The following is a 27499-nucleotide window of genomic DNA, read 5'->3' as shown; positions in this document are numbered from 1 at the left end:
ATAAGGCATAAAGAAGACAATTTGTCTTTAAGGAATATATAAAATCAGTATATTTAACTTGTTTTTGTAAGCTGTTCTTCAGATCGTATTTGTGAAAAATGCATACAACTGCTATTTAATGACAAAAAGTTAAAACAGCTGACCTTTGGCAAATGGAAATCTCGCCATTTGTCACTTAGAACTGAAGGTGCTGAGGCCATATCTGGTGATCTGGCTCTCGTCCCAGGTTCCTTGCTACACCCAGAAGCTTGGATGCTTTATGCAAACTAGCTAGGAAGCCCCAGAAAACGATACATGCAGATGCAGAGGGGCTTCCACAATTTAGTTGCCTCTCAAGGAACATAAAATCATAAAACCAGGACCTTAGGGCTGGAAAGTGCTGGAAAGATTGCTTAATTCAACCTTCTCACTTCATGAATGAGGAAACTCAGGACCCAAGAAGTAAAGTAACAGAGACAGTTTCTATGCAAATATATGCCTATGGTCCTCTTCTTGGGACAGAAATGTACCAAAGCCAGACTAAAAAGTGGTCCAAATGGGCTGTACTATAGGAAATTGTCATTTAAAGCTGCCATATATCTTTAATAGGGGTTAAACAGGGTTGAAAATAATCGTTACCAGGGTTAAGTTAAAAATCCATTTTTCAATAAAGAAAGACACTCTGCTTTTACAAAGTGATGAGAAATGATGGAGATGGGGATATTTTCAGAGGTAAGCTGTGCTTCCACTTCTGACTAAGACTTAATGGAAGAGATACATTCTGGGAGATGCATGGAATTTAAACACAATTCAACAGTAGTTAATTCTAAAAGTAAAGGCCCTTCAGTCCAGCTCCCTTCCACCTCAACGTTAAAGGAAGCTAGAAAGCCAATTACATTCACAGCAGGGCCTCTCCCCTACTGCAAGGGAAGAATGTACTGCAAATTCTATGTGTGCTTTACAAGCTAGTAAAACTATAATTGCAGGTGGGAAGGAACATGGCTTCTCTTTGTTTCTGCCAACATTTCAATCTGGTAAGCTTTTCTCCTCTGTAGCTGCAGAAATAGCGTGGACTCCATGATTTTCTTAAGCACAAAAATGTGTACTCTATGCTTCTACAAAATTTACAGAAAGATTTTTTTTTGGTTAAAATTGAAAAGATGTCTGTGCACAACCCACCGAAAGGGCATGCATCCTTCAAAGAAACTGATGCCGACGGTGCTTACCTTTTTCAGCAAGCCAAATCCCACCTTCTGTTGCAAGCTCTGAAGATTTCTCTTAGTGAGAGCAAAGAAAGGTGGTGAGGCTCAGAGGGCAGCACCTGGCGCTAGTGTAGTCTCAAGGAGAGCTCACTGCCTCCAGCGGGTGGGGGATCTCCAGGTGCAAGTCCCCTGTGGAGCTGCCGGGCAGGTCCAACCTAGCACACTCCTGGAGGCAGGAGGAAGCCTGCAGGGGTTTTCTGCTTTCACTACGAAGGTGCTGCTCTACGTGGGGACCGTGCAACTGTGGCTACAACAGGTTCCTATGGCCTAGATTCCCCTGCAGAATGTGACAGGCAAAACTGGGATGTAGCAAGTATTACTTCCGTAGCGATGGCTGCAGTCTAGTGTCCACAGAGGCAGTGTCTTGATAACGCTGAAGAAAGCTCCTGGGAGCCATTTATACAAGGTCCACAACTCACAGCGAGGCTAATACCGGCACTTGTGACATCAGCAGAACTCCCACCTCCTATGCCCTTATGCATCAGGCGGAGTTCTAAGTGCGTTACACGAACTAACTATAGGCTTCACACCAATATTTGGGGGCAGGTGCTATTATCCCCACTTCACAAAGTGCTTGAGGCATGAAGAGAATGACTTGCCCAAGGTCACCTGCTACATCTGGGGTGAGTTGGTGCTCAAACATGGGCAGGCAGCCAGCCTCGAAAGCTCCAGTGTGTAACCACGGCAGTGGCCAGCACCTCTGTGATGCCCACCGTCCCAGATATCATCATCCTCTTGGAGACCTTTGCTCTAGGCAGAAACTCCATCCCATGTTCGCCTCACACTGCCGTGCTGGCCTCCTAAAAGCTCCTGACAGCCATCTTAATTTTGATTTCTATTTAATTTTCCACCTCACAAAGCAATGCCAGGGAGAAGAAGTCTGGTGATACCTTTTGAATATGATTTATTAACCAACGGCTGGAGGAAATGTAGGGCTTCCTTGCGGCCACCTGACCTTTGTCTCCGGCCTTCCTAATGTTTGCGTTGCTGCCCTGACCTTGCAAAGTGACCTGGAATAGCTTGCCTGCTTCCTTGTGTGTGTCCACTTTCAGAGCCCAGCTGTCGGCCTGTGCAAGTCTGTCAATTAGTATCTCAAGGGTTTGAGATGGGGTCTGCAGCCTTTTGAGGAGCACAATCTAACCCTAACCTCCAAATTCCTTCTCGTAATTGAGCATTCATTAGTTTGACGGAACAAAAGCAGGCATTCTCTATTATAAAGCAGAGGTCAAAACTGGTGGCTGTGTTTTGTTTGGCCTGCAGAGTGTTTAAATATTGAGAAATTTCACATAAAAATACGGATTTCCGGCTTCTCTTGGAAAACGGGAAGAGCTGACGCCTCTGGGGCTGAATTGTCCCCTTCAGATAAAGATGCTGTCTCTGGTTCATCCTCACAGCCTGAGGACTCACCTAGGCCTGCTTCGGGCACAGATGCCGTTTGTCTGGTCTCTGCAGGGATCCCAGTCAACATAGCTCTATTCTAGAGCCATAACTCCCTGCTTTAAAACGTGGAATAGATTGGCAAGCCGGCCGACGTGTCTGCCACACCAGAGCAGCACTGGGAGAGAATGTGCTCCAAGAAGTGGATGCTGTGCCTTTTCTGTCCTGTCCCCAGCACCTGCCACAGTAAGTGCCTGGTACATGACAGATGATTATCACTTTCTTCTCATATGGATGAATGAATGAATGACTAGCTCTCAAAAAGAGAGTCAATTTCTGAGTGACAAGAAACCTGCTCAACAGCTACAGAAATCCAGGCTTAATAAAGTTCCAGCAGCTTTTTCAATGCTGTTCCCTATACTTCTCCTATAAGGATCTTCCCTGACATTATAACTTGTTTTGAATCTTGTCTAAAATTCCAGGAGCAAATGTGTTGATGCTTCACTAGGATTTACCCAGAAATTAAAATAAAAGCTACCCAGCAACATGAAAAGCTGCCTCTGTCAGCCTTCTAATGTTTCCTTGGAAAGATGGGGGTGATGTTGCTGAAAAGCTGCAAATTCCAAATACAGGTGGAACTGCGGCCTCCATCACATGTAGACACTGGTGTCCACTAAGACACACATGGTAATCGCGCTGTCTTGTGAGGTTGCCATACTTCCTGGTTCCATTTCTGGAGCATCATCAAGTGAAGTGCGAGAAACCTCCTTGGCCCTCAACACCTGAATGGACATGGCCTTCTAATTATCCCTCTGGGTCCTGGAAGGCCAACTGTGAGTGCGGTGGGATGGCTGGTACAAGGAATCAAGGGTAAAGTCCCACTGGACATCACTCTGTTGAGCAGAATCACGAGCAGCCTCTATTGGACGTTCTTAGCACACAGGCAGGTGCAGGAGTTGGGCCGTAATTGGTAAAAATCACTAGTCCTTTTCTGAGAAGATGTGTCCTCTCAAATTCAGGGCTAGCATGGCTTTTGGCACATAGTATGTGCTTGACAAATATTTGCTAAATGAATAGGGAGAAAACAACAGGCCAGGGGCCTGGTGACAGAGAGCTGGGCCCATGTTGCAGGTGCAGAGGTGGGATGGGAAGATTAAAAACTCAACTCCTTGCTCTTTGCGGCTCTAGGCACATCACGGAATCTTTCGTTTCTGAGGGAAGTGAAGTGATACCATCATACTCATTCCATGAATGTTTTGTTAAGATAATTTATCAGAATAATCCTGAAGCATGCATTCAGTGTTCTTTAGAAATGTCACAGTTAGTAATGAAAATGTTTCTCCTGCTTGTCCCATGACAGAAACACTGTGGATCAGGTCATTGAGGGGACTGAGATTACCAAGGCCTAAAAGTCCTCTTCCTCTTCCTCTCTGCTGGCCTCGCAATTACAGGCCCCACATCTTAACTTTCAATCATAGCCTCTAGGGAGCCTTCTCTGATGGCAGAGTTACTGGGTGTTCTGGTTACTATTGCTGCAAAACAAATTACCCCAACACCCAGTGGTGGGAAACAATCATTTTATTATGCTCAGGAGCAGAAGTTCTGTAGGTCAGGAGTTCAGGCAGGACACAGTGGAGATGGCTTATTTCTGCTCCAAGATATCTGTAGCTTCATCTGAAGCCTCAGCTAAGACTTGAAGGCAAGGAATTGGAATCATCTGGGGTTGTCTTTGCTGACATCTCTGATGGTTGATATGGCTGTCAGCTGGGACTCAGCTGTGCTGTCGGCTAGAATGACTACATGTAGCCTGTGCACGTGGTCTTTCTCTACATGCAGCCTGTGCACGTGGTCTTTCTGTATGGGCCAGTTGGGCTTCCTTATGACATGGCAAATGGGTTCCAAGAGTGAGCGTCCCCAGAAAGCACCAGGTTGAAGCTATATTGCCTTTTACGATTTGGCCTTATAAATCACATAGCATCACTTCCATGGTCATAGGCCCACCCAAATTTGGGGAAAGGGAACACAGATCCCACCACTGGATGGGAGGAGTGTCAAAGTCACAGTATAAGAAAGGCACATAAGATGGGAGGTACTGTTGTGGCTATCTTTGCAAAATATAATCTGCCACAACTGGTTAGATGTGTTTCCAGGTATCCTGTATTCAACTCCATTGACAAAAAGCAAAAAACCAAGAAACTAACAAAAAAACGCTTGTCTGCCTGTCTCATTAGACCGTAAGCTCAGTGAAGGAAGGGACTGTGACTTATTCACTTTTGCCTCCTCTGTTGCTGGCACAGTGCCCGGGGCACATAGGTGTTAGATAATATTTGCTGAATTGAAGTGAGTAGAAAAGAAGAACCAGGGGGACTCCTGGGGCCCCTTTTTATGCTGGCTGTTGGCGGCATAGATAAGTTTGACCAGGACAATAAAAAACACCTCGCTGGGACCCTAGGTCATTCCCTGTGAGTGTCTCATAGGAGAGCCTTTGCTTTCTGATGCCTCTCAGGCTGTGCACAGGAAGCAACTATAAGACTCATGATTGACTTCATATTTCCCTTTTCTCATGCTTTTTGAAAATACTATTTGTACCCCTGATATCTCTGTGTGTGCCATAAATGTGACAAGTGTGAGATTACCCAAGAGGCTGCCTATTTTTATACATATACATCCATATGGCACAGGAGAAAGAACACTGGACGAGGAGTCAGAGAACCTGGGCTTCAGTCTTGGCTCCGTCATTTAGTAGAAGCTGGGTAGCTCTGGCAAGCCAGCTGATTTCTCTAATGGGCATAAATGCATATAAAATGAGGCAGGCCTGCCTCTCACAAAGTTGTTTTGGAAATAATGCTTTTTAAACTATAAAGCAATAAACAAACATGAGATCTTATTATTGTAGGATATGGTGGTGGTTTATTGATTGATTGATTGATTGATGTGGTCTCACTCTGCTGCCCAGCCTAGAGTGCAGTGGCATCATCATAGCTCACAGCAGCCTCAAACTCCTGGGCTCAAGTGATCCCCCTGCCTCAGCCTTTTGAGTTGCTGGGACTACTGCATGCGCCACCATGCCCAGCAATATGGTGATTTCAAAATATATTCACGTATGCCTAAAGTGGAGCCTAACTCTCCTTGTCTTAAACATAGGTTGGACTTACTGATTCATTTGTAACGAATAGAATGTGGCAGAAGTGATGCCACCTGACTTCTGAGGTGCGGTCATAAAGAGGATAGCTTCACCTGGCTTTCATTCCCTTGATAATTCACAAGCCTGCTCTTGTGCCACGTGGACACTGAAGCCACCTGCGGGCAGGCCCACCAACAGCCACACCAACTCCCTTGGAAGCAGGTCCTCCAGCCCCACCTAAGGCTTTATCAGGTGACTACAGCCCCAGCCAACATCTTGACTGCAACCTCATAACAGATCATGTGCTAAAACTGCCCAACTAAACTGGTCTGGAATCCCTGACCCAGAGAAACCGTGAGAGACAATTACTGTTTACTTTTGTGTCAAGTGACTACATTTTGGGGTAATTTGTTATACAGCAACAGATAACTAACACACAGAAATGTGCCTTGCTAACCAGCAGACAGTGTGGCAGGCATTTCAGTTTCTCTGATCACGATGTGTTAATTTTGACCCAAGCTTTCCTCACCTGCTCTTAGCCACTAATAACATTTCGGTGTGAGATGTCAGGCTGAGGGGAGAGCCCAATTCCACCACTGCAAGATCGACCCTAACCCTACTCTGTATCTTTAAGTAAATGTTCTTTGAAGACAGGTCCTCACCTAGCCAGTATTATGATTGCTTTTTATAAATGGGAAACAACAACACTCAGATGACTGGAAGCCAAAGTAGAAGTGGGAGCCAGGAGCCTGAACTCCCAGGAAAGTGATTTCCACACGGACTACACACCGTCCAACCCTGCGGCCGCGTCCTCATCCACTACTCTGTGGTTCATTCCTCGGGGCTCAGGGTTGGCTTCTGGAATCCTTATCTCAACTGAGCTCTTTCGCACCTGGACATGTCCAGGTTCTCTTTCCAACACTTTCAACACTTAGTCATCTTTCTGATCTGGTTTCCCAAAAACGGCAGTAACTTTGCCCTTAGCTCTCCACATTTTCTGCCACAGCCCCCACCCAGTTCTCCCAATCCGTTTTGTTTTGCTTTGTTTTCTTTTCTTTTTTTTTGAGACAAGGGTCTGGCTCTGTTGCCTGGGCTAGAGTGCCATGGCGTCAGCCTCGCTCACAGCAACCTCAAACTCCTGGGCTCAAGCAATCCTTCTGCTTCAGCCTCCTGAGTAGCTGGGACTACAGGCATGCACCACCATTCCCGGCTAATTTTTTTTTATATATATTTTTAGTTGTCCAGCTAATTTCCTTCTATTTTTTTAGTAGAGACAAGGGGTCTTGAACTCCTAAGCTCAAAGGATCCACCTGCTTCGGCCTCCCAGAGCGTAAGGATTATAGGCGTGAGCCACGGCGCCCGGCCTCTGCCAGTCCTTTAATGAACTGTGGACTGATCAGAGTCAGCTGTGCTGCCTGGGTTTGCAGAGCAAGAGATGTTTTCTCTGGGCAAAGACTAACCAGCTTGCATGAAGAGCAATCTGCACCATCACCTTGTTGATCACCTGCTCTAACCCACTCAGCTAACTGGCCCCACCACCACAACACTAGAAACCCAGTAGTTAGGATTAGCAGGTGGTAAAGACACCAAAGACTGAAGGTGAGGTGTCAGAACACCAGCTCCAGTCTTGGCACTTAGCACGTCCCCCTCCCCACAAGATTTGAAACCCCCTGGGAGACTGAGCATGAGGCGTGAACTCTTCAGTGCCCACTCAAGATACACCTGCTCCCCCGAGAAACAGCACTTCTCCATTCGCGCGGCTGCCGACCTGTCAAGACTTGAGAGTAACATTCGATCCCTTCCTTCCACCCCAGAAAGATCTTCGAAGGAAATGTGCATTCATTTTTTAAAAACCCACTTATTTAAAAGGCATGATTTGTTCCCCAAATAACTTATGGTCCTCTTTCCTAGCTCATTAATTGGTTGGGACAACCCTGGCTCAAATAGCTAACAGAGATTTAGTGATATTTTAATGGAGTCCTCATTCCCGTCTCACCCCAGATTATGTTCAGGGGTTTCTGAAGGCAGTGCCGGCTGCAGCGGACACAGGCACTGGCCGTGGAACAACACAGGCGAGCTGTCACGCTTTGTTTTTCTGCTTGTTAAATCCGAATGCTCCTAATTAGTTATCCTGCTTGCTAACGCCTGGGTGGACAATGGTGCTGGGATCAGAGCTGCTGAGAGGCTGTGAATAACTGTTCCTCCAGCTCTTGAGGCTTGGGACTAGTGACTTGGTTGTGGGCACTGAGGCGCTGTGTTCCTGTGGGCTGTGGATTCAAAGATGTCAACCACCGTGTGAATAAAGGTCATCACCTGTTACTTCTTCGGTGAAAGGCCAGCTGCCCTGGGTGCCCACTTAGGCCCAGCCTTTGTCTGCTGACTGTGAAGAGCGCCCACAGAGAAAAACATTCTCTGATTATGTGTTTGCTTGGCGGGGCAGGGCCATGCAAAATAGCTCACATAACTTTCTTGAAGAAGAATTCAGCAAACTATGTTGTTAAAAAGTGGCCTCAAAATGCCTTAGACATTGCCTTTCGGTGAGCTTAAGCACTAGCTAGAAAACACTAGGAAATCTTCGAGGTGGGCCCACCGTTTGTATTATTTCTTTCAGGGGCCAATTCTGACAAATGTTTAGGTCACACAGAGGACAATTTCCAAGCTCTATGGATGTGAGGGACTGGCAAAAACTTTAACTGAAAAGTTAGCTGTTCAGGAATGGTTAGCGTTCAGAAAGTTTGCAACACAGAACAACTCACCATTATTTAGAACTTTTTATGTGGTTTTAGAATTCTGTGCATTATTATTTCACAGATCAGCATTTCTAATTCTGTTTTGCTTAGGGGCTACCTTCAAATTAATTAGTTTGCTTTGCTATTGGGGAGAGAACTAGTGAGTTCAGGATAGTATATGTATGTACGTATGTACGTATTCATCTATTCATCAATTCATCGAACATTTGCATGTTATGTAAGTTATGTCAGATGCTAAGTGTTTATTGCTTTAGTATAAAACAAACAGTTCAGACAGTTCCAGGCTACTCCAGAAATGCTGTGTGCATTTTGTTACTCCTCTCTTTTCATGGCTCTTGAATGCTGTGGGTCCTCCCCGCTGGCATCCTTCCCAATTCAAATCTCTTTAGTAAGTATTCAAATTCTAGAATTTTCCATCTTTTTTTTCCTTCATTAAAACTTTTCTGTTGAAATATCTCCCCCCCCCCAAATTTCATGCTGTGTTTTCAACTCACTAGTAAGACAAATGGATTTGTGCCAAAATAATAATTTCTTTTTCTCCGGTAATATATTTCATATTAACTAGACTCTAAACTGCCTCAACTTAAAGATAGAGTCTAGTTTGGAAATTTAGGGCCCAGGGAAGGTAAATACTGGGAAAATCAGCTCCTTAGTTTGTCTTACCAGAGAGGGGTGTGTGTTGGGGGGTGAAGTGGTGGGGGTGAAAGGGCCATTCTAACCAACTGCCTCACCCATGGGATCATCCAGTATCCTTTCTCAGGAATCGCCACAAATAGAATCATTCAATGCTTAACTTACATATGCCCCAAAGGTGCGTAACACCAGAAGAGTTGGTCATTAATATACATTTTAGGTTTTGTCACAAGAGCACGGGTAGCCAAAATTTAGAAGTCAAACTTGACCTTTCCTTTCAGCAAGTAGAAGGAACTTCAGAAGAATTCTCCTATCGTTTACACAGTCCAAGGAATGACATATTAAACCAGGGTTCTGATTTGCTCCTTAAGAACAACTAAGAACTCTTGACCATTAATTTACTTATACTAATGTATCCTACTGGCAAAATTTGGAGCCTTTTTATCACTGTTAAAAGAGCCAACGGGATGTGAGTAAGGAGATGGTTTGTCACATACTTCGCAGGGAAAGGGGACAGCTAACACAGAAAGTTAAGGCATTGAGAATTATGGTGCTGTTTCTGCTATCTCATATGAACATATCTTTTTATTGTATTTCTGTCTTAAAACCTTCCCATGGATTTGTAATACTGCTGAATAGACTAAAAATATCAAAACACAAATTCTATTCTATTTCTCCTTCTCTTAGTAGTAGCAAACCAAGAGAAAGCTCTTAAAAATAAATGCCTTAGTTTCCCCATTCAAAATATGGGGAAACTAAGGAATGGACCAATACTTGTCCATTAATTCATATGTACATATCATTGTCTACTAAGTCCTTTATAAGGAACTGCTTTCTCAGTTAAAAAAAAAAAAACCACTATGCATTCTCATCTCCTGAAAGAATGTTTGTAAGATTTTATTTAAAAAATAATTAAAAAGTATATTTGGTTAGATTTACATTCAAAGAACATGAATTGAACATGTTTTTCTAACAATAGCTACTTTGCTAAACAGAAATTCACCCAGAATTCCAAACTAAAGAAATGAATGAATCAAGGCAGTGCACCCAGAGCTCCTAGGATTTGGAGAGCCACTGCCCCTAAGTTAGGCCCCTTCCTTGGTCCTGCTACTAGGCTAGGAGTACTTGGCCCTGTTGTACATGTTATGGCTAAATGCTGCCAACTGATTACAGTCAGAAAATGACTTTGTGCTGTTCAACTAATACCTTTTCAATATGCTAGTAATACCCAGTGAGCAACTCAATCAATGGTGAAATAAAGAGACAATTAGGGACTTGGTATCAGCATAAATTTTGCTAATAATTGTCAGTGACCAGTGGGCAGGCAACTATAGATCCCAGAACAACTGGAGGGAATCTCCTTTGCCAAGCAATTGTCAGTTCTTGCTAGTTTTTTTTCTTCTCACATCTGAGTGTACAATAGTAAGGAAGAATGCATGCAAAGAGGACTGTAAATTCAAGTAAGGAGAAGAGCAGGGAAAACTGTCTTGAATGTAGCAACAGAAGCACTAAGATAGCTTGAAATCTTCCGCCAAATTGTTGAATAGAGTCTCTGCTAAATTTTAGGGATTGTTTCTACAAACATGAAACCAGAGAGAGACAAGACGATTGCAAATTTTTTTTGGTAGCAGAATTCTTTCAGCGCCTTTTAATATTATTAGTGCTTTGTATACTATATTATTTTAAAGTTATCTGTAAGTTATAAATCTTCCTTTACCATGTTTATTAAATTCTTACCTTTTTTTTCTTTTCAGAGAGGAAAATGTCTATGTTTTGTTTTTTAAACACAAGCTAATGGGAAAAATCAAATTCACTTAAGAGAAATTTGTAGAAAAGAATCTGTGTGTTTAGGAAGAATATCTGTATTATTATTCAGGATCTATATGTCTTCAATTGCTTGTTTTAGTTTATCTTCTTTTCCTCTGCAAAACCTCTACACCAAAAATCCTTTTCTATAGTTATTTTATGTGACAGAAAGATCTGCTTTCACAGTAACTTTTAGCAGTGAGGACGGGAATCAAACAGGGAGAAATCATTTACTCTGAAAGTCCTGAAACTAACATGACACGGACGCTGAAGCAGGCCAGCAGAGGCCACAACAGTGCAGGACACCCTGGGGCTGGTGGCTGTCAGTTACATAGGGTTTCTTGCTACCACTACATGTTCTTTCACAAAGCAATAGTATTTTTTTCCCTTTCTCCTTGTGTCCCTTCCCTTACATATTTGTAAGAACAATCTAGATCTAGAAAGCATGCTTGTTATTTACTCAGAAACCAAGGGAAGATGGGGAGAGGGTGCCTTTCAGTGCTGATAGTCAAGATGTAGACAGATCAAAAGCTAAATCCAATTTAACCCACCTCAGGCAGAAAAAGTAATTGAATTAAACTTCCTCTAAATATGATAAGTTTGGGGCTCTGAGAGCCAGGCACAAAGAACCAGGTTAGAGTGAGCTGTTAAGTAAATGGAGGCATTGAGCTCTAGCCACCCCGCCCACGGGGAGTTTGATAAGCTGGTGATTGCCTTGATCACTTTACTACCAGGCTGAAAACTGATTAAGCTGCTTATGGGGCTCCGGGGGCTAATGGCTTGGCCCACCAAGAATACCGCTGCCACTGATTTAAGTAAGCTGCTTGGCACGTATGGTTTGATTATTACAAGGGGGAAAAAAAGAAAGGGGGGGGGGGAAGACAGCAGGGTACAGGAAGCCTGAAAAAGCAGGCTTTATTATTCCAAATGGATACACTACTCTGACACCCTAAAATGAATAAGGAATTACTCTGATTCTTTCTCTTCATCGGATATCAAAACTCGTTTTTGAAAGGCTTCCTCAAAGAGTACTCACTTTGGAGCCCACCCATTCTATTTTAAACCACCTTTACAAGAATGTTCTGGGCCTTTAAACATACTTCTCAAGTGATAGAGTCTGTGTCCTCAGATACTATGATCAGATAGACTCTAGAAAATAGACAGATGTATAATGGATGTTTTAACCAATTCTACCCCTTGAACACCACTGAACAATTGCAATTAAAAATATATCCCTTTCCAGCGCAGCCAGCAAATCCCTGCTGATTGACTATGTAGCAAAGGGCAGGCAGGACCGAAGGAGTTGGGGAAGCTGGTGATGTGCACGTTAAGTTTAAACTTGACACACAAGTGGAAATTAAAGCCCTCCTCTTCTCTCAGCCCCTTCAACTAAATGCACTAAAATTATTCCTGCCATTTAAAATAAATTTCCTACCTCTAGGTGTGTGTGTGTGGGGGGGGGGGACGGGGGGAGGACAGAACACAAAAGTCTTAAGTTTTCAAATTAAAGGGAAAAAAAGACATTAAAAAAAATCTTGAAAAGTAATTTAAAGTCTGAAAAATGACTGAAGGATATGAACACTGTTTTTAAGTTGACCTAATTTCTTCTGGATAAAACCACCAGCGAGGAAAACAACAACAAAAGAAGGGAATCACAGCAGTCTGAGATATTCTGAAAGTTGTCACAACTGTTTTTTTTTTTTAATTGACTCTTGAAAGAATCATTTAGTGTCTAACAGCTTCTTAGGGAGTAAGCTGTTGATTTAAATGATTAACCAAAAGTAACATATTCAGGTTTAGAGCTGAACACAACAAAAGGTCAGTTTCTTCCTGGCTGCTAACCTGGTCAATCATTAAAAGTACATGTGCTAATAAAAGTATAAACAGATGATTTTGATTCTTATGTGCTCTGCTATATTTTATTAAACTTAATATATTCATTACCTTCTACATCTTTTTTCTTCATATAATTTTTATTGATGTAATTCACATACCACAAAATTCACTCTTTTAAAGTAAACAATTCAGCGATTGTTAGCATATTCACAAGGTTGTGCAACCATCACCACTATCTAATTCCAGAACACTTTCATCAGCCCCAAAGAAACCACGTATGCATCAGCATTCGTTCCTCATTCCTCTGCTCTCCCCAGGCCCTGGCAACCACGAATGTACTTTTTGTCACTGTGGATTTGCCTATTCTGGACATTTCATTTAAGTTAAATAATACAATATACATTCTTTTCTGTCTGGCTTCTTTCACTTAGCATGGTATTTTGTCTATGTTGTCTATGTTGGTTTGTCTATGTTGTCGCATGCATCAGTCCTCCACTCCTTTTTATAGCTGAATAATAAATACTCTGTTATATGGATACACAACATTTTGTTCATCCATTCATCAGCTGAACATTTGGGTTGTTTCCACTTTTTTGCTATGATGAATAATGCTGCTCTGAGCATTTGTGTACAAGTTTTTACGTGGACATAGGTTTTCAAGTCTCTTGGGGATACACCTAGGAGTAGAATTGCTGGGTCATATGGTAACTCTATGTTTAACTTTTTGGGAAACTGCCAAACTGTCTTCCAAAGTGGCCGTACCACTTTACATTCCCACCAGCAATGTATGAGAGCTCTAGTTTCTCTACATCCTTGCCAACTTTTGTTGTCCTATAATATCTTTTTATATTAAATTCTGCCCCCAACACTCCCTGTTCTGAATAGAAATTAACTGAGTACCAGGTCTTATGATGAAAACTGCCCCCATGATAGTGGAATTCAGTGCCAAGACCATAATCAACATAAACAGAACAAAAATGAAATGGCCCCTCTGAGCACTTACCTGCTGCAGGTCGGCGAGGGAATACAGGTGGATCTGTTGAAGGAGGTATTCTCTGGGGAAAATTCTGAAAACAAGGGCAGATACACAAGTGAACTGTGGTTCTGCCACAAAACACACTTTTTTCTGTTAAGTTTCAAAGTCTAATTCAAGAACTCCTTTCCTCTGCTCTCTCCCCTTTCCACCTATTCTCCTCCTCCCCAAACCCTCTGAGAAATCTGTAATAATTTCTTTTTCTCACATATTTTTCTTCCTAACACAGATACCAGAATGGAATTAAATTTGACCTTTGATTTCTAATGTCATCTGAAATGCTATGAGTACGGTGCAGTGGTCCAGGCCCAAAGACCAGAACATCAGGTTTCTTGTACCAGTTGTGTCCCTAACAAGCTATGTGATCTTGGACAAGTCCCCAAACCCAACTGGCTTTAGCTTCTTCCCTGTAGAATAAGGGTGATTGGACGTGATGTATCTAAATATCTTTCTAGGTCTATTATTCTATATCTAAATAAATCGATTTTAGGGAGAAAAATTGGAGTTGCAACCCGTGTGTCTAGAGGCTTCTGTGGCTTTCACTAATGGGGAACAGTGGTACTGAACATCACATTACATGTGATATCCTCTTACGTGTATAGTGATGATAATTTTTAGAACCTAGGTATGCATGGGAATAATGGGACAAAATATTTTCAATCAGGGCTCCTCGACAAAGTCCAATATCTTTGGCTGCTGTCGGTCCACAGCCTCTGGATAGTTGACAGAGAATGAACAGGAAAAAACAATCCATTATGGGCAAGCAGACAGGTACCAAAGTGCAGATGGTTGGAAAACACCACATACACAAACCAAATCCAAAACAAAACTCCTGGTGCTAGCATTCTCTCTCTCTTGTCTTATGTGGTACTATGCAATTTTCTTCTGTTTTAAGTAAAAGAAATCATCAATTTATTCAGTTAACATTCATGATTGTCCATTATATGCCAAGCACTGTGCCAGGCACTGGGAAGACAATTACGAACTCAGTATCTCAGTTCAAGGAGCATAAAGTCAAGAGAGGGAAAGACACATAAACTGCTCATTATAATACAATGTGGCAATTGCAAATGGTAAGAGTTATGCATGGGGTACATATTTTTAAAATGGCCTAACATGGTGGATTCCAACCCTGGTTGCCTATTAGAATCATTTGGGGGGCTTTTAGAAAATGACAAGGTATATGCGTGGGTACAGCCCAGAGTTCAGTATTAAAAGGAAACAAAAACTTTCCTGGTGATTAGTACAGCAATCAAGTACACATTAGTTGCCAAATGCTAGTGCGATTAAATCATTCCTCCTTCCAGCCATCCAATATTGATTAAGCGCAAACTGTATACCAGGCGCTGTACGAGGCCACTGAAAATGGAGCACTGAATCAATTTGACAAAGTCCTGACCCCATGGAGGACTGGGATAAGTGTATCTAGTTTGGAGCTCTCCTGGAAAGTAGGATAGGCATTGAAGAACTCTGCTGAAAAGCACTGCTTCACCCACAGGAATGAGACAAACCAAGTGAATGACAAGGGCATTATATTCTGGGAAATAGAATACAGTTACTAAGGCTGGGCTCCCTTTAACTGTAATGATTTGGGGCTGCACCTGTGGCAGGCAGCAGGGCACAGTCCCAGCACAGCTGGGTAGGGTATAGGGAAAGTGCTCAATTCCTCCACCTGGGATTAGCTTCCCTACAGAAAGGCGCCCAGTGTGGAAGGTACATCATGGTTCCTTGTGGGACCATGAGATGTAATCAACCTCCACTTTCAATAACATACACACATGGCAGAGATGAGCAAGAGACCTATTCCTCACGGCACCCTAGTGTTAAGCACCGATAACAATGAGAGCAGCACACTTTGGGCTTGACACGTGACATACGTCATTTTGTTTAATCCTCACAACAGCCCTGCATGGTAAGTACAGCCTCCATTTTACACAAGAGGAAACTGAGGCTCAGAAGCAAAGACTAATTTGCCAAGGTAACAAAGTTCAGATTCAAGGCCAGGACTTTCTGACTCCCATGCTCCTTCCATTTTCTTAGGTTGGGGGTGGAGGAAGGAGGGAGGTGGCTTGGGTTGACCATCTAATTTAGCTATATCGTGCATGTCTTTTCTAGGTAGATGTTTCTCACTGTTCAGGCCAGTAGCAATATAGAGCCACTGATGCTTTTTTTAAACAGGAAAGTCACGCTCATGCCCTCCGTTGTGCCCTCTTTCTGAAGGCAGTAGGGAAGGTGGAGAGACTACAGGCAGGCATCCCTGACAAGGCATTCGAGGGTCTATTCTAGGGTAACAGCAAGGGGATAGTGAAAGGAATAGGTGGGTAGATACAAGAGACTTTGGAAAAAAAGAGCTGAGAATGTTTAGAATGAGTGAAAAAGGAGAAAGGGGTCAAAATGATCCTGAAGCATCCAGGGTGGGTATCAGAATGGTTATGCCATTGGCCAACAGAGGGCAGGCTGTCGGGGGAGGGATAAAGGATTGGGTCTTACGTGTGCCCAATACCCAGTGCTTGTGGGGGGAGCAGCAAGTATGGCCATGGGACTGAGACGTGGAAAAGCCGGGGGCACTTCTGACCTCAGCACAGAGGGCACAGGCGGAGCTGCGGGAGAGGATGGAAGGGACCTAGAAGAAACCTGAATGGGAAAGGGGCTGAGCATGGACGGGTTTGTTTTTCTTTGTTTACCTTACAATATCTAGAACTATCTAAAAGTATATTTTGGTGGTCTGCAAGGTTCTCATACTTGAAAAATTATGTTTTGAAAATAACCAACATGTCCACGTGTACTTCAGTTTCTAACATTTCCTCTTTTTTTTTTTTTTTATAGAATGTTCATCCTTTGTACCCTTCACCAGCTTCCCCTAATGTTTACGTCTTATATAACCATGGTACATTGATCAAAACTAAGAAATTATTATGCACATTATAGACTTTATTCAGATCTCACCAGTTATGTCACCAATATCCCATATCTGTCTAGGATCCAATCCAGAATACAACATTGCATGGATTGTTGTTTTATTGTTGTTGTTTAGGATATTTAAGCATCTGCAAGGAGACTTGAGGTCAAACATATGTGCAGAAAAGGAAACCTATGACATAGTCTTTCAAGGGGGCTACGAGAGCAGCAGTGTATGATAATACAGGGGACAGCCAGTATTTGGGGGTGGTTGAATGGAAGGAATAATCTTTTCAAAAGGTAACTGATCTACAGCAGGAACAAATGCAGGATAGCATGTCTGTAATGTTTTGCTACTTAAAGTTCTTTCTGCTCTAAAATACTAATATTTCTGACTGGGAGTATATAGGATATAAGAATTATTTGCAAATTTACAAAGCAAGCCATGCTGGTATACCCTTCCTAGAGTATGACAGCCAGTCAGTTATCACACAGCCAACAAACCCTTACTGAGTGCTTAAAATAAGCCAGGTGTTGTGCTAAGTGCTGGACACGAATACTTCAATGAACACAACTCATGAGCAACAAAGGGAATTTCCAGTTTTGACTTAGTAGGCTGGGTCCTTCTTGCTTCCAAACGCTTTTCATTATTCTTCTCACAACAATAGACCAACTTTGGTTACAGTCATCTCTAGTACTTCTTCAGCATTATTTGTATAGTACAGCTAAAGTTAACTATGTATTTATTTAATGTTTCCATGTGTGTAAATATATTTCACATGTTTATTTTCTCTCTCCCTTTAGAAGAGATTCTAAGCCCCTCCAGAAGCACTTGTGTACTTTCTCCCTGTATCCCTCTTTGGTGTCTAATGCTATAATTTACATGAGGTCAGTCATAACAGACACAAAGAACTGGAAAATGCAATATAGGCAGAAAAGATAAAGGAACTAAGCTTATTGTGTCTGGAGATGTTGTGTCCAAAAGATTTAGTGGTGGCCATTAACCATACAGACTTTCAAGATAGATAATGCCAATCAGCTTTTCTTCTCTCTGGAGGATAGAATTTGTAGCATGAAAGCATTGAAGTCAAATATGAGAATAAATTTCCTGAGAGGTAAGACTGGTAGGTATTAAAAAGCATCTCTTATACTAATGCTTTTTAATGTAAATAAAAGAAGAAAAAGATTTTTTTGGCAGCTATTTAGAGATAGGGACTCACTCTTCTGCTTAGAGGAGGTAAGGGTTTCCAAGGCAGGGATAGATGACTTAGGCTTGCTGCGGCTGGTTCCTCTTTCCCCTAAGGCAGGCTGAATTTGCAGGACATTCTCTGAGTATCTTCTTTAGGCAGACCAAGCACGGCCCAAGGTTCATGAGGACTAAAAGCCAAGCTCAGGAAAGCCAAGGCAACTTCCCATCTGGGTGACACCAACGGCTTTTCCCTGCCGTGACTTCTGTCCTACAAGTTAGCCTGTGGGACAGGGGCCCTTTAGGAAATAGACAGAAAAAGCAGGGATCCTCTGGGGCCAGTTCTCCCTAAACTCAGATTAGTAGAAGGGGTTCTGGAAAACCTGTAGGACCAAGGTGTGCTCCGGTAGCATTAAGCTGCCTTAGGCAGATCTGAGTAGGGAAGACAGGGCTCCACAGGGGATGCAGAGATGAATCTGCAGTCGCCTCAGGGACTGGGGAGTGGGAGAGCTGTTCATGCCTGGGGAGCAAAGCTTGGTGTCCCCTTAAGACAGTCATGTCAGCATTAATTTTACAATTAATGTATTCAGTAAAGAATGGATGATTATTTGCATTTTTGTCAGTAAACACTTGTAATCACATCTCCCATGAATTTAACGCAAATGAAGCCCAGCCTTAGGAAACTCTGACTTGTCACCATGGTCAAAAACCTAAAATTAGGCTGGGTGTGGTGGCTCACGCATGTAATCCTAACACTTTGGAAGGCCAAGGTGGGAGGACTGCTTGAGGCCAGGAGTTTGAGACCAGCCTGAGCAAGAGCAAGACCCAGTCTCTACAAAAAATAGAAAGATTAGCCAGGCATTGTGGTACACGCCAGTAGTCCCAGCTACTCTGGAGGCTGAGGCAGGAGGATCGCTTGAGCCCAGGAGTTGGAGGTTGCAGTGAGCTACGATGAGGCCATTGCACTCTAGCCTGGGCAACAGAACAAGACCCTATCTCAAAACCAATAAAATAAAATAAACCTTAAAATCAGAACCTAAAGGCAGCGCGTATTTCATTGCAATAAGTAGATGCTGGGTACACAACACGTGCCAGGCATTGTGCTGGGCACTGATGATTTGGAAAAGACATAGCTTTTTAATATCAGAGAAAATGCAGCCCAGGAAGATCGGCTGACAAGTAAGCCAACAGTTCCAGTTCCCAAGGGAGAGGGCTGAGCTCTGCTGATGCAAGTGCAGGGAGAGGAAAGCCCACAGGACGCCTGGTCAGGACAGGCCTCAGAATACTGACAAGTCAGAGTTAATGGGAAGGAGCCGAGGGATGGGTGTTCCAGGCAGAGGCTAAGAGAGAGCACAGGGCTAGGGAATGTAAGACTTTCAGGAACCTGCTCTCTGGGCAGGTGGAGGTGTTGTCTATGTGTACATGTTTGGAGGGGAAATGGCAGGATATGAGCTTAGAAAGTTAGGTCGTAGCCAGACACGAGGGGTCTCAGAAGCCATGCTAAGAGTCTACCCCAAAAGAGATGGGTGCCATAGAAGTGCCCCCAAGGAGAATGACATGGTTAGCTTTGTGACTTTAAAAGATCATGGACAGTAGAAGGGAACAGAGGGAGAGACTGAAGGGAGAGAAATTTTTTTTTAGACTATGTGAGAAATGATGAGGGCCTGAGTGGAATGAAAACGGTTGCCCTGGGGTTACAGGATGGGCCTGCCACAAGAGAGATTTCTGAGGCAGAATACACCGGTCATGATGACTCCCAAGAAGTGAAGGCCAGGAAGAAGCCTGGGATTGCTCCCAGTTTTCTAGCTAGGTCAAGTAGGTAAATGGTCGTTCCCTTTACAGACACAGGAGTAAGAAAGTGGAGTTGTCTCTGTGGGGGAAAGGGTAGCTCAGATGTGGGAGCAGAGGATTGGAACTGTCTGTGAATGTCCAGTAGGGTTGCCTGTGAGTCCAGGTAGGAGATTTGTGGGCCCCGAGCCTATGGGTTTCAAGTGAAGCCATGAGACTAAGTGATAGCCCAGGACTGCACATACCAGGAAATGAGAAAAGATGGGTCCCTGGTGAAACAGTGCTATGTAAGGAGTGGATGCACGAGGAAGAGTGGGGAGGAGTGGTTTGACAGGGAGGAGAGAAAGCAGAAGAGCCAGTGCCAGAGAAGCCAAGGATGGAGAGCTTCATGAAGGAAGATGGGGTCAGTTGCATCAGAGGCAGTGGAGAGGTCAAATGACACCAGCAAGACCCTCCCAAGGCCTGGAAAGTGCCTGCTGGATTTAGCCAAACGTGCCCATCAGTGGCCTCAGACAGGGTGGTTTCAGGGGAGGAAGAGGGAAGCCAGACTGCAGAGGGGTGACGACTGTGGATTACTCTTTTAAGAAGTTAACTTTAAAGGAAAAGAGGGAAATTGGACCATCGCTAAAGAAGGATGTAGGACTAAGAAAGGAATCTTTTTTTATTTTTATTTTTTAAGAAGGGAGAGACATGGTCATGTTTATATGCTAAAATGAAGAAGTTAGTACAAGGGCAGAAGCTGAAGATACAAAAGTAGAGATAAGGAAAGGCGTGCGGGAAATGGGATGTAGACCCAGCTGGACGCTCTTTCAAATATACACGTTTGCACACACATGCACATGTACACACACACACACTGTATTTCCTTAATTGAAATGATCCAAGTTTTTACTAAAACGTTATATAAAAATAATTATAATTTCTCCAGTGTAACTTCCAAACTTCATTACATTAAGAACCAAAAGCTACAAACTAACTAAAGTTATCTGACTTAGCAGTCCTTTGGTAAACAGGGGCCTTGCTACAGGAGAATGTTGCCTTTTGTTTTCTGATGAGGCCGCTGTGTTTAGGGCTTTCTGTGCATTAGGTGACCTCCTTGCACTGCAGGCCTATTAATCACCAGGCCTGGCAGCATTTCTGCAGTTGGCCCACCACACGGACAGCCCTGCTTATGCCAATCCAGGTTTATCTGGTAGGCCCTGACACCACGGCCAAAGGACAAATAAGAGATAAGGAGTGTCAACTCCACACTTCACTGACCCATCAAAGGAAACCGCATCACTGGCAGGTAGCACTATTGGGTTCCCTGGTACCAAAGAACCCTGAAGAAACCCACTAAAGGATCATGAAAATCAACTAGCACAATTGTTTCTAGTGCAACATTTTCTATTTTTTATCATCTTTAGAATCGCCTGACACACTGGGAAGGCAACTTAGGCTTCCTTTATAGATATATCTAATGAGAAAGGTGAGAAAAGATGAAAATTAAAAAGGAAAAAGGTCATATATGATTCAGAGCCCTTATATTATGCAGCTGGTACTTGGGTTAAAAATGCAGAGATAATTGCCTATGAAATCAAAGGCAGTAGTCTTAAGAGAAAAGGTAGGGGGGCCTCATTCCATTTTGTTCCATGACATTAAGTCAAATAAATCAAGACTCATTTAACTTGACTAATTTCTGAGGACTTTCACCTCAGCTCCCATCAAGCCCTAATGCTCATAGGAAAAAGGACTGGGTCAGGCTCTGAGGTAGGTAGACCCCTTGCAAGATTCTGATAGATTTAATAATATTGCTATTTCTCTGAAGCTCAGTTCTTAGAGATGCAAAACTGGCATTTAAAGACCCAATGATTAAAATAAAAAAAATTTATAATGGGAATATCTCATTTTAGACAGGCTTCAACAAAAAGACCCACAAAACACACACACACACACACACACACACACACGTGAGATCAATATGAAAACACGACACCAAAAGCAAACCTCCAGAATTTGATTCTAAATGATAAGAGTCTAAAGGAAGAATATGTATTAAGGTGCATAAAGAATAGTTTAAAAAGGAAAAAGATTTGTTCACGTAGTATTACTGTGTTTTCCAAGAATATGTGCTCCAGAGTAGGTAATTTGTAATGAGTGTCTCTCCTTTGGAGGGCACATGCACCCACACCTAAGTCAGCAAAAAGCACTATGAAGCATCCCTGGGGAGATGCAATTTGGTGTTCTTGATATGAGCTGCAAACTCTTCCTGAAATAGTTACATTAGGCTGGATGTGGACAGGACTCATATGTCTAGCCATACTCCCAGCTAATGGAAAAACAATTTTAAATCAAAGGAGATATTTTGATAGCCCATGTGGAAGAAACAAGCTTCAATCATTTCTCTAGGTACCTCATTTTGCTAATCTCATTGGCTGAAAAAATGGCGAGATTGCACCAGATATTATATCTTGGCAGATAGTTATGGGAAATAAGGGTCTCTTTCACCCGCTCATTCAGAAATTGTGCTTAAGTTTCTTAGCAACAATCTAAAGCTTCGAATAGAAATACTTGGGCAGTAATTTTGGTTGTGATTATTACGGGGTCTGATTATAAAGGTAACAGATTATATCTCAGTTGTTATGTATCCTAGTTCAAATTCTTAAGGTGTTTAACAGTTGCAAGAATATAACACTTTTCCTCTAATGAGTTTTATAAAATGATTTTAGAGAATTTATATATATTTTAATCTCAGAATAAGATAAAATCACTTCCTAGCTTTTTGAAAGATTTCCCAATAAAAAACTATGTTTGTGTACAGTTTAGTAAAATTAATATATAACTTTCCAGAGTTCCTTTTCAAAGTTTTTTAATCTGTTTAGTTGTGAATGACACTTTTGGAGTCTGTAGCTAGCTCCCTTTAGAGTGCTGATACTGGTATACATAATTTGCTGAGTGAGATCTCTGGAGAAAATGAAGGAAAAGAGAGGAGCTATTAGGAGATCAGGAAGACAGAGGACTTGAAATCATACTTTTAGAAGTCATCCATGTGAAAAAACATTCTTGAAGTAGAATGCGAAGAATGGTTACTATCAAAAACTATCAAAATGATATCCTGTATTTTAGTAGTTTCTGAGTCCTGATAGATTCATGCAGCTAATCTGATAAGGCAAAAGCCCCACTGCAGCTAATGACATTTTTAATTAACTAACTTGAAAACTAGCCACAAAAGCCTACGTAACCTTAAATCTTATAGAGAACATAAAGAATTGTCTTCATTTACAACAAGTGTTACTGACACATGAAGAGCTAATAATTACTAGTCTTTAATGAGACTAATTTAGTACCAATATTATTGCTAAGTGGACTTATTCTTCTAAAATTCAATATTAACCAGGCTTTGCACATTTAGAGCTCAGATTTTCTGAATAAGATATTCCTCATGTGCAGTTCCAGTCTGTGTAGATTGTGTATTAAGAATTAGTCTGCTATTCATTGCTATGTATGGAAACTTAAAAAAAAAAAAAAGAATTAGGCTGCTCTAAGAGATATGTTCTTAGGAAACTGGCCTCCTAAATTAAGTGTATTTGATTCACAATAGCATGCAATCTTTTCTCTATCAGATAATCCTTCTGCCTATTACATCTGACTTTTTTGATGTGGGTGAGGGGAGAAGAGGTGTTAGTATGAAGTGATTTTACCAGCTCATTTATTATTAGATTGCTCATGCAATCTTTTGTTGAGTACACTGAATAACAATCTCCATTTACTTCTTCCAAGATCAATGATATATAGGGATGTTCACACATCAAAACACCATTTTCACTCAGTGAGTCATGATCCTTTAGACAAATACTAACTGGTATAAAAAGATATTCACACACACACACATACAAAAAAAGATATTCACAACATATTAAGTGAAATGATTCAGTTAAAAATAGTATGTACAAGAGGCCAGGCAAGGTGGCTCACGCCTGCAATCCTAGCACTCTGGGAGGCCGAGGCGGGAGGATTGCTTGAGGTCTGGAGTTCAAGACCGGCCTGAGGAAGAGCGAGACCCCATCTCTACTAAAAATAGAAAAAATTAGCTGGGCAACTAAAAATGGAAATAAAAAATTAGCCAGGCGTTGTGGTGTGCCCCTGTAGTCCCAGCTGCTCAGGACACCGAGGCAGAAGGATCTCTCGAGCCCAAGAGTTTGAGGTTGCTGTGAGCTCGGCTGATGCCACGGCACTCCAACAGAGAGAGACTCTGTCTCAAAAAAAAAAAAAATAATAATAATAATAATATGCACAAGAATGATAGTTACCAGAGGCTGGGAAGGGTAGTGAGCAGGAGGAATAAAGTGGCGATAGTAAACAGGTGTAAAAATATAGTTAGATAGAATGAACAATATTTGATAGCACAACAAAGTGACTATGGTCAACAATGAGTTATGGCATACTCTAAAATAACTAAAAGAGTAGAACACAAAGAAATAATAAATGCTTGAGGTGATGATACCCCAATTACCCTGATTTAATTATTACACATTGTATGCCTGTATCAAAATATCACATGTACCCTATAAATATACACAATTATTATGTACCCATAATAATTAAATAGTATGTACAATATAAAACCATTTTAATAGGGGAAAAATGATCTGTAGAGAAGAAAGTCTGGGAGGATATGCATCAAAATGGTAGGACACTGGGTGGTTTTTTAATTTTTGTTTTCTATGATGAACAGTATTTTTTCTTAATAAGGAAAAAATAAGTTTGGCCAAATTGGGCAGAATCGTGGTAATAGTACTTCATTCATGCAGTTAATTTATTCAACAAGTATTTATTAGCCTCTACTCTATGTCAGGTATGGCTCTAGGCCCTGGGGACACAGCAGTAAGCAAAACAGATAAAAAGCACCTTTTGTGCTTACATCTAGTGGGGAGAGCAGAGCCACTGCATATGGCTGTATAGGTTGAGCAAAGCACAACCTGCATATTTATACATGACAGCCTAAGAGAGGGAGGCAGAAAAACCAAAATACCATGTTATATGGTAAGAAGCAAGGAAAGAAGACAGGAGGTGTGTGTGCTGGTGGGGAGGCAGATGGGCACTGACTGCAATTTAAAATACAGTGGTCAAAGATGCTTCATTAAAGCGACAGTTGCACACACACCTGAAGGAGGTTAGAAAGCAAGCTCTGCAGTTATCTGGGGAAAGGAATAGCAAACATGGAAACTCAGGTAGAAGCCTGCTTAACAAAAAGGCCAATGTGCCTGGAACAGAATGAAAGGGGGGGGGGGGGAAAGTCGTGGGAGATAATAAGGAAGGGAAGTAACAGGGGCCAAGACAGTGTATAGCCTTGGCTTTGACTTGGAGTGAGAGGTAAAGCTATTAGACAGTTTGGGCCAGGAGCGACATCATCTCCTTTATACATTAACTCTAGCTATAATCTTAAGAACAGACTGAAGGGGGACACGGATGGAGCAGGAGATCAGGTACTGCAATAATCCAGGTGAAAGTTGGTGGTGTCTTGCGCCCAAGCAGTAGCAGTGAAAGTGATGACAAGTGGATATATTTTGAAGCCGAAGCTGACAGGGTTTGCTGATGGATTGGACGTGGCATGTAAGAGAAAGGTGTTTGGCCTGAATAACTGGATGGATGGAGGTGCCACTAAGCCAGACGGGAAAGACTGCAGGAGGAGCACTTTGCAACGGGAGTGGGGAGCCAGGGTATCAGGTGCAGCTCAGTTTTGGACATATTAAGTTTGGAATGTTGTTAGATGTTCAAAGGACATTTAAATCTTTGGACTTAGCCTCAACTCCAGTGAACTGAAAGACTGTTTTTCTCATGTACCAAGGGAAGAAGTGGGAAGAGAGTCTTGGTAAAATCAAGTGACATTTATGGGGACTGGTCTAAGAGCTGAGCAAGCTGCTAAAGTTTGCTTGAAGGAAGAGGAAGCAATGAGAGTCTGACAGGACACACACACACACTCTCTCTCTCTCTCTTTCTCTCTCTCTTTTTCTGGTACTCACCAGGATAAACAGTATTCATAAAAATGGGAACCTTTATGATGGAAATTTCTTGCTACTCAGTAAAGCTGGTATTTCAGTGTGAACTCCTGCTGAATATAATCATAATTTCAAATAAAATGTGAGTTCAAGAGAACGGAAAAGGTGGTTCTGGTATTCTCTTGAGACTCCAAAATCAAGCCATTAAATTGCTTGGAATGGTCTAAGCCAAGAACTAAACTGGACAAACATGTAGGACTAAATGTTCCCTGAGAACTGACACAATTCTGCTCTAAGCAACTGGGAAAATAGGCTTAATATTGCCCATTGCCTTCAACTGGTGTTGGAGAGACACTAGTTTTAAATTTATATCATAATGGAAATGTTGGATTTACCAGGCACCTCAAGCCCCCAATTCACATTTTTGCTCAGAGAGTATGGGAAATACTGAAGCATCCACATAAATTTCCCTAGACTGGATTTCACTTCAACACTCAAAAGAGAAAATATGACTTAAATTGGGGTTTCTGAAAAGCTAGTCCAAACAGCTGGTGTCAGTCTGGTGATGTTTTCAGTAGTCCAAGGTAAAATAAGGAAAAAAAACCCCACTGGAATGATTTTTAAATCTACTTGATTTTAAAAAACTGATTTCTGAAGCTGTCTGATTTCTGAGGCAGTTTGTCTATTTTATTTAGTGTTTCTATGTCCTGGTGTGAAATGATGGTGAGAAATAGATGGTCATGTTATGTTTGTTTTTATTTCTGTTTTGGTAAAGACAAATATAAGGCAACGCTATAGGTCTCTCCACATTTTTGTTTTGAGTTGACAGGTCTGAGACATGCAAAGGTCTGGCAAACGCTGACCTACAGCAAATGTACTTGCTGGCGCTACGCCAGTCGTCATGTCTGGTTCTCCACGGCTGACGGAGCTCGCCAGTGAGCACAGGAGTGCCCATGTGGCGATCCTGCCTCCTCACTCACGGGACACCACTGCCTGCCACCTCCCTGCCTTCTTCACACCCTCCTAGATGGCCTCAATCAAAGCTTCAGGAGAATTAACAGTGGTTCCTGTGGAATTGCCAGCAGCAAATGCTCTGGGGATGCAGCGTGATCTAAGCATCCGAAAACCCGGTTCTAGCGTAGACGTTGCTGCTTACCAGCTTTGTCACGTGGGGCAAGTCACGTAGCATCTCAGAGTCACAGTTCTTGCTCTTCTTTCTTTTTTTAAAAAGTATTATTTTTAATTGACATGTAATAATTATACACATTATGGGGTACAGTATGATATTTCAATACATATATACAATGTGTAATAATCAAATATGTAATTAGCATATCTATCACCTCAAACATTTATGATTTCTTTGTGTTGGGAATATTAAAAATCTGCTCTTTTAGCTATTTGAAAATATACGATACATTATTGTTACCCGCTACAGAACACTAGAGCTTAGCCCTCCTACCTATCTGTCAGAGCTGAAGGAACCTGCAGAAAGACAGCTGAGGTGCTGGGCATTCGAGTGTCCGGGAGCTGGAGGAAGAGGTGGAGGCACACATGTCCCCCCACACGTAGAGGAGGGGGAGACCCAGACGGGATGAGTGCATAGAAAGGCAGCGAGAAGAGAGGCCTATGGGAAAGGGCTGGCACCCGATGTCCAGGAGATCAAAGAAACGTGGGCCTCAGGGAGTCAGCAAAGTGCAGTCCTGAGTCAGGCTGCAAGGGCCCAGGTAAGAAGTGAGTGAGTGGGCAAGAGGAGATGGAGACATCTCTGAGAATTTTGGCAGTAAAAGGAATGCCTGAAGATGTGAGCTTAGGTGATAGCACAAGCAGGAGAAGGTGTTTGTTTGTT

The 27499-nt window shown here is 42.3% G+C and overlaps 1 protein-coding gene across 1 annotated transcript in view; it reads right to left on the bottom strand.

Annotated features, from left to right (window-relative positions):
- PLEKHM3 (pleckstrin homology domain containing M3) overlaps nucleotides 1–27499 on the bottom strand; it is a 147185-nt gene that overhangs the window by 52333 nt on the left and 67353 nt on the right. The window contains exon 5 of the mRNA XM_069467828.1: nucleotides 13771–13834. Within this exon, the coding sequence (XP_069323929.1) occupies nucleotides 13771–13834 (64 nt within the window). The remainder of the gene's footprint in view (nucleotides 1–13770; nucleotides 13835–27499) is intronic.

This window comes from Eulemur rufifrons, chromosome 1, assembly GCF_041146395.1.
Source record: "Eulemur rufifrons isolate Redbay chromosome 1, OSU_ERuf_1, whole genome shotgun sequence".
In the NCBI taxonomy this organism is placed as follows: Eukaryota; Metazoa; Chordata; class Mammalia; order Primates; family Lemuridae; genus Eulemur; species Eulemur rufifrons.
The sequence above is the reverse complement of the archived record's forward strand: the minus strand, read 5'-3'. Positions and strand labels throughout refer to the sequence as shown.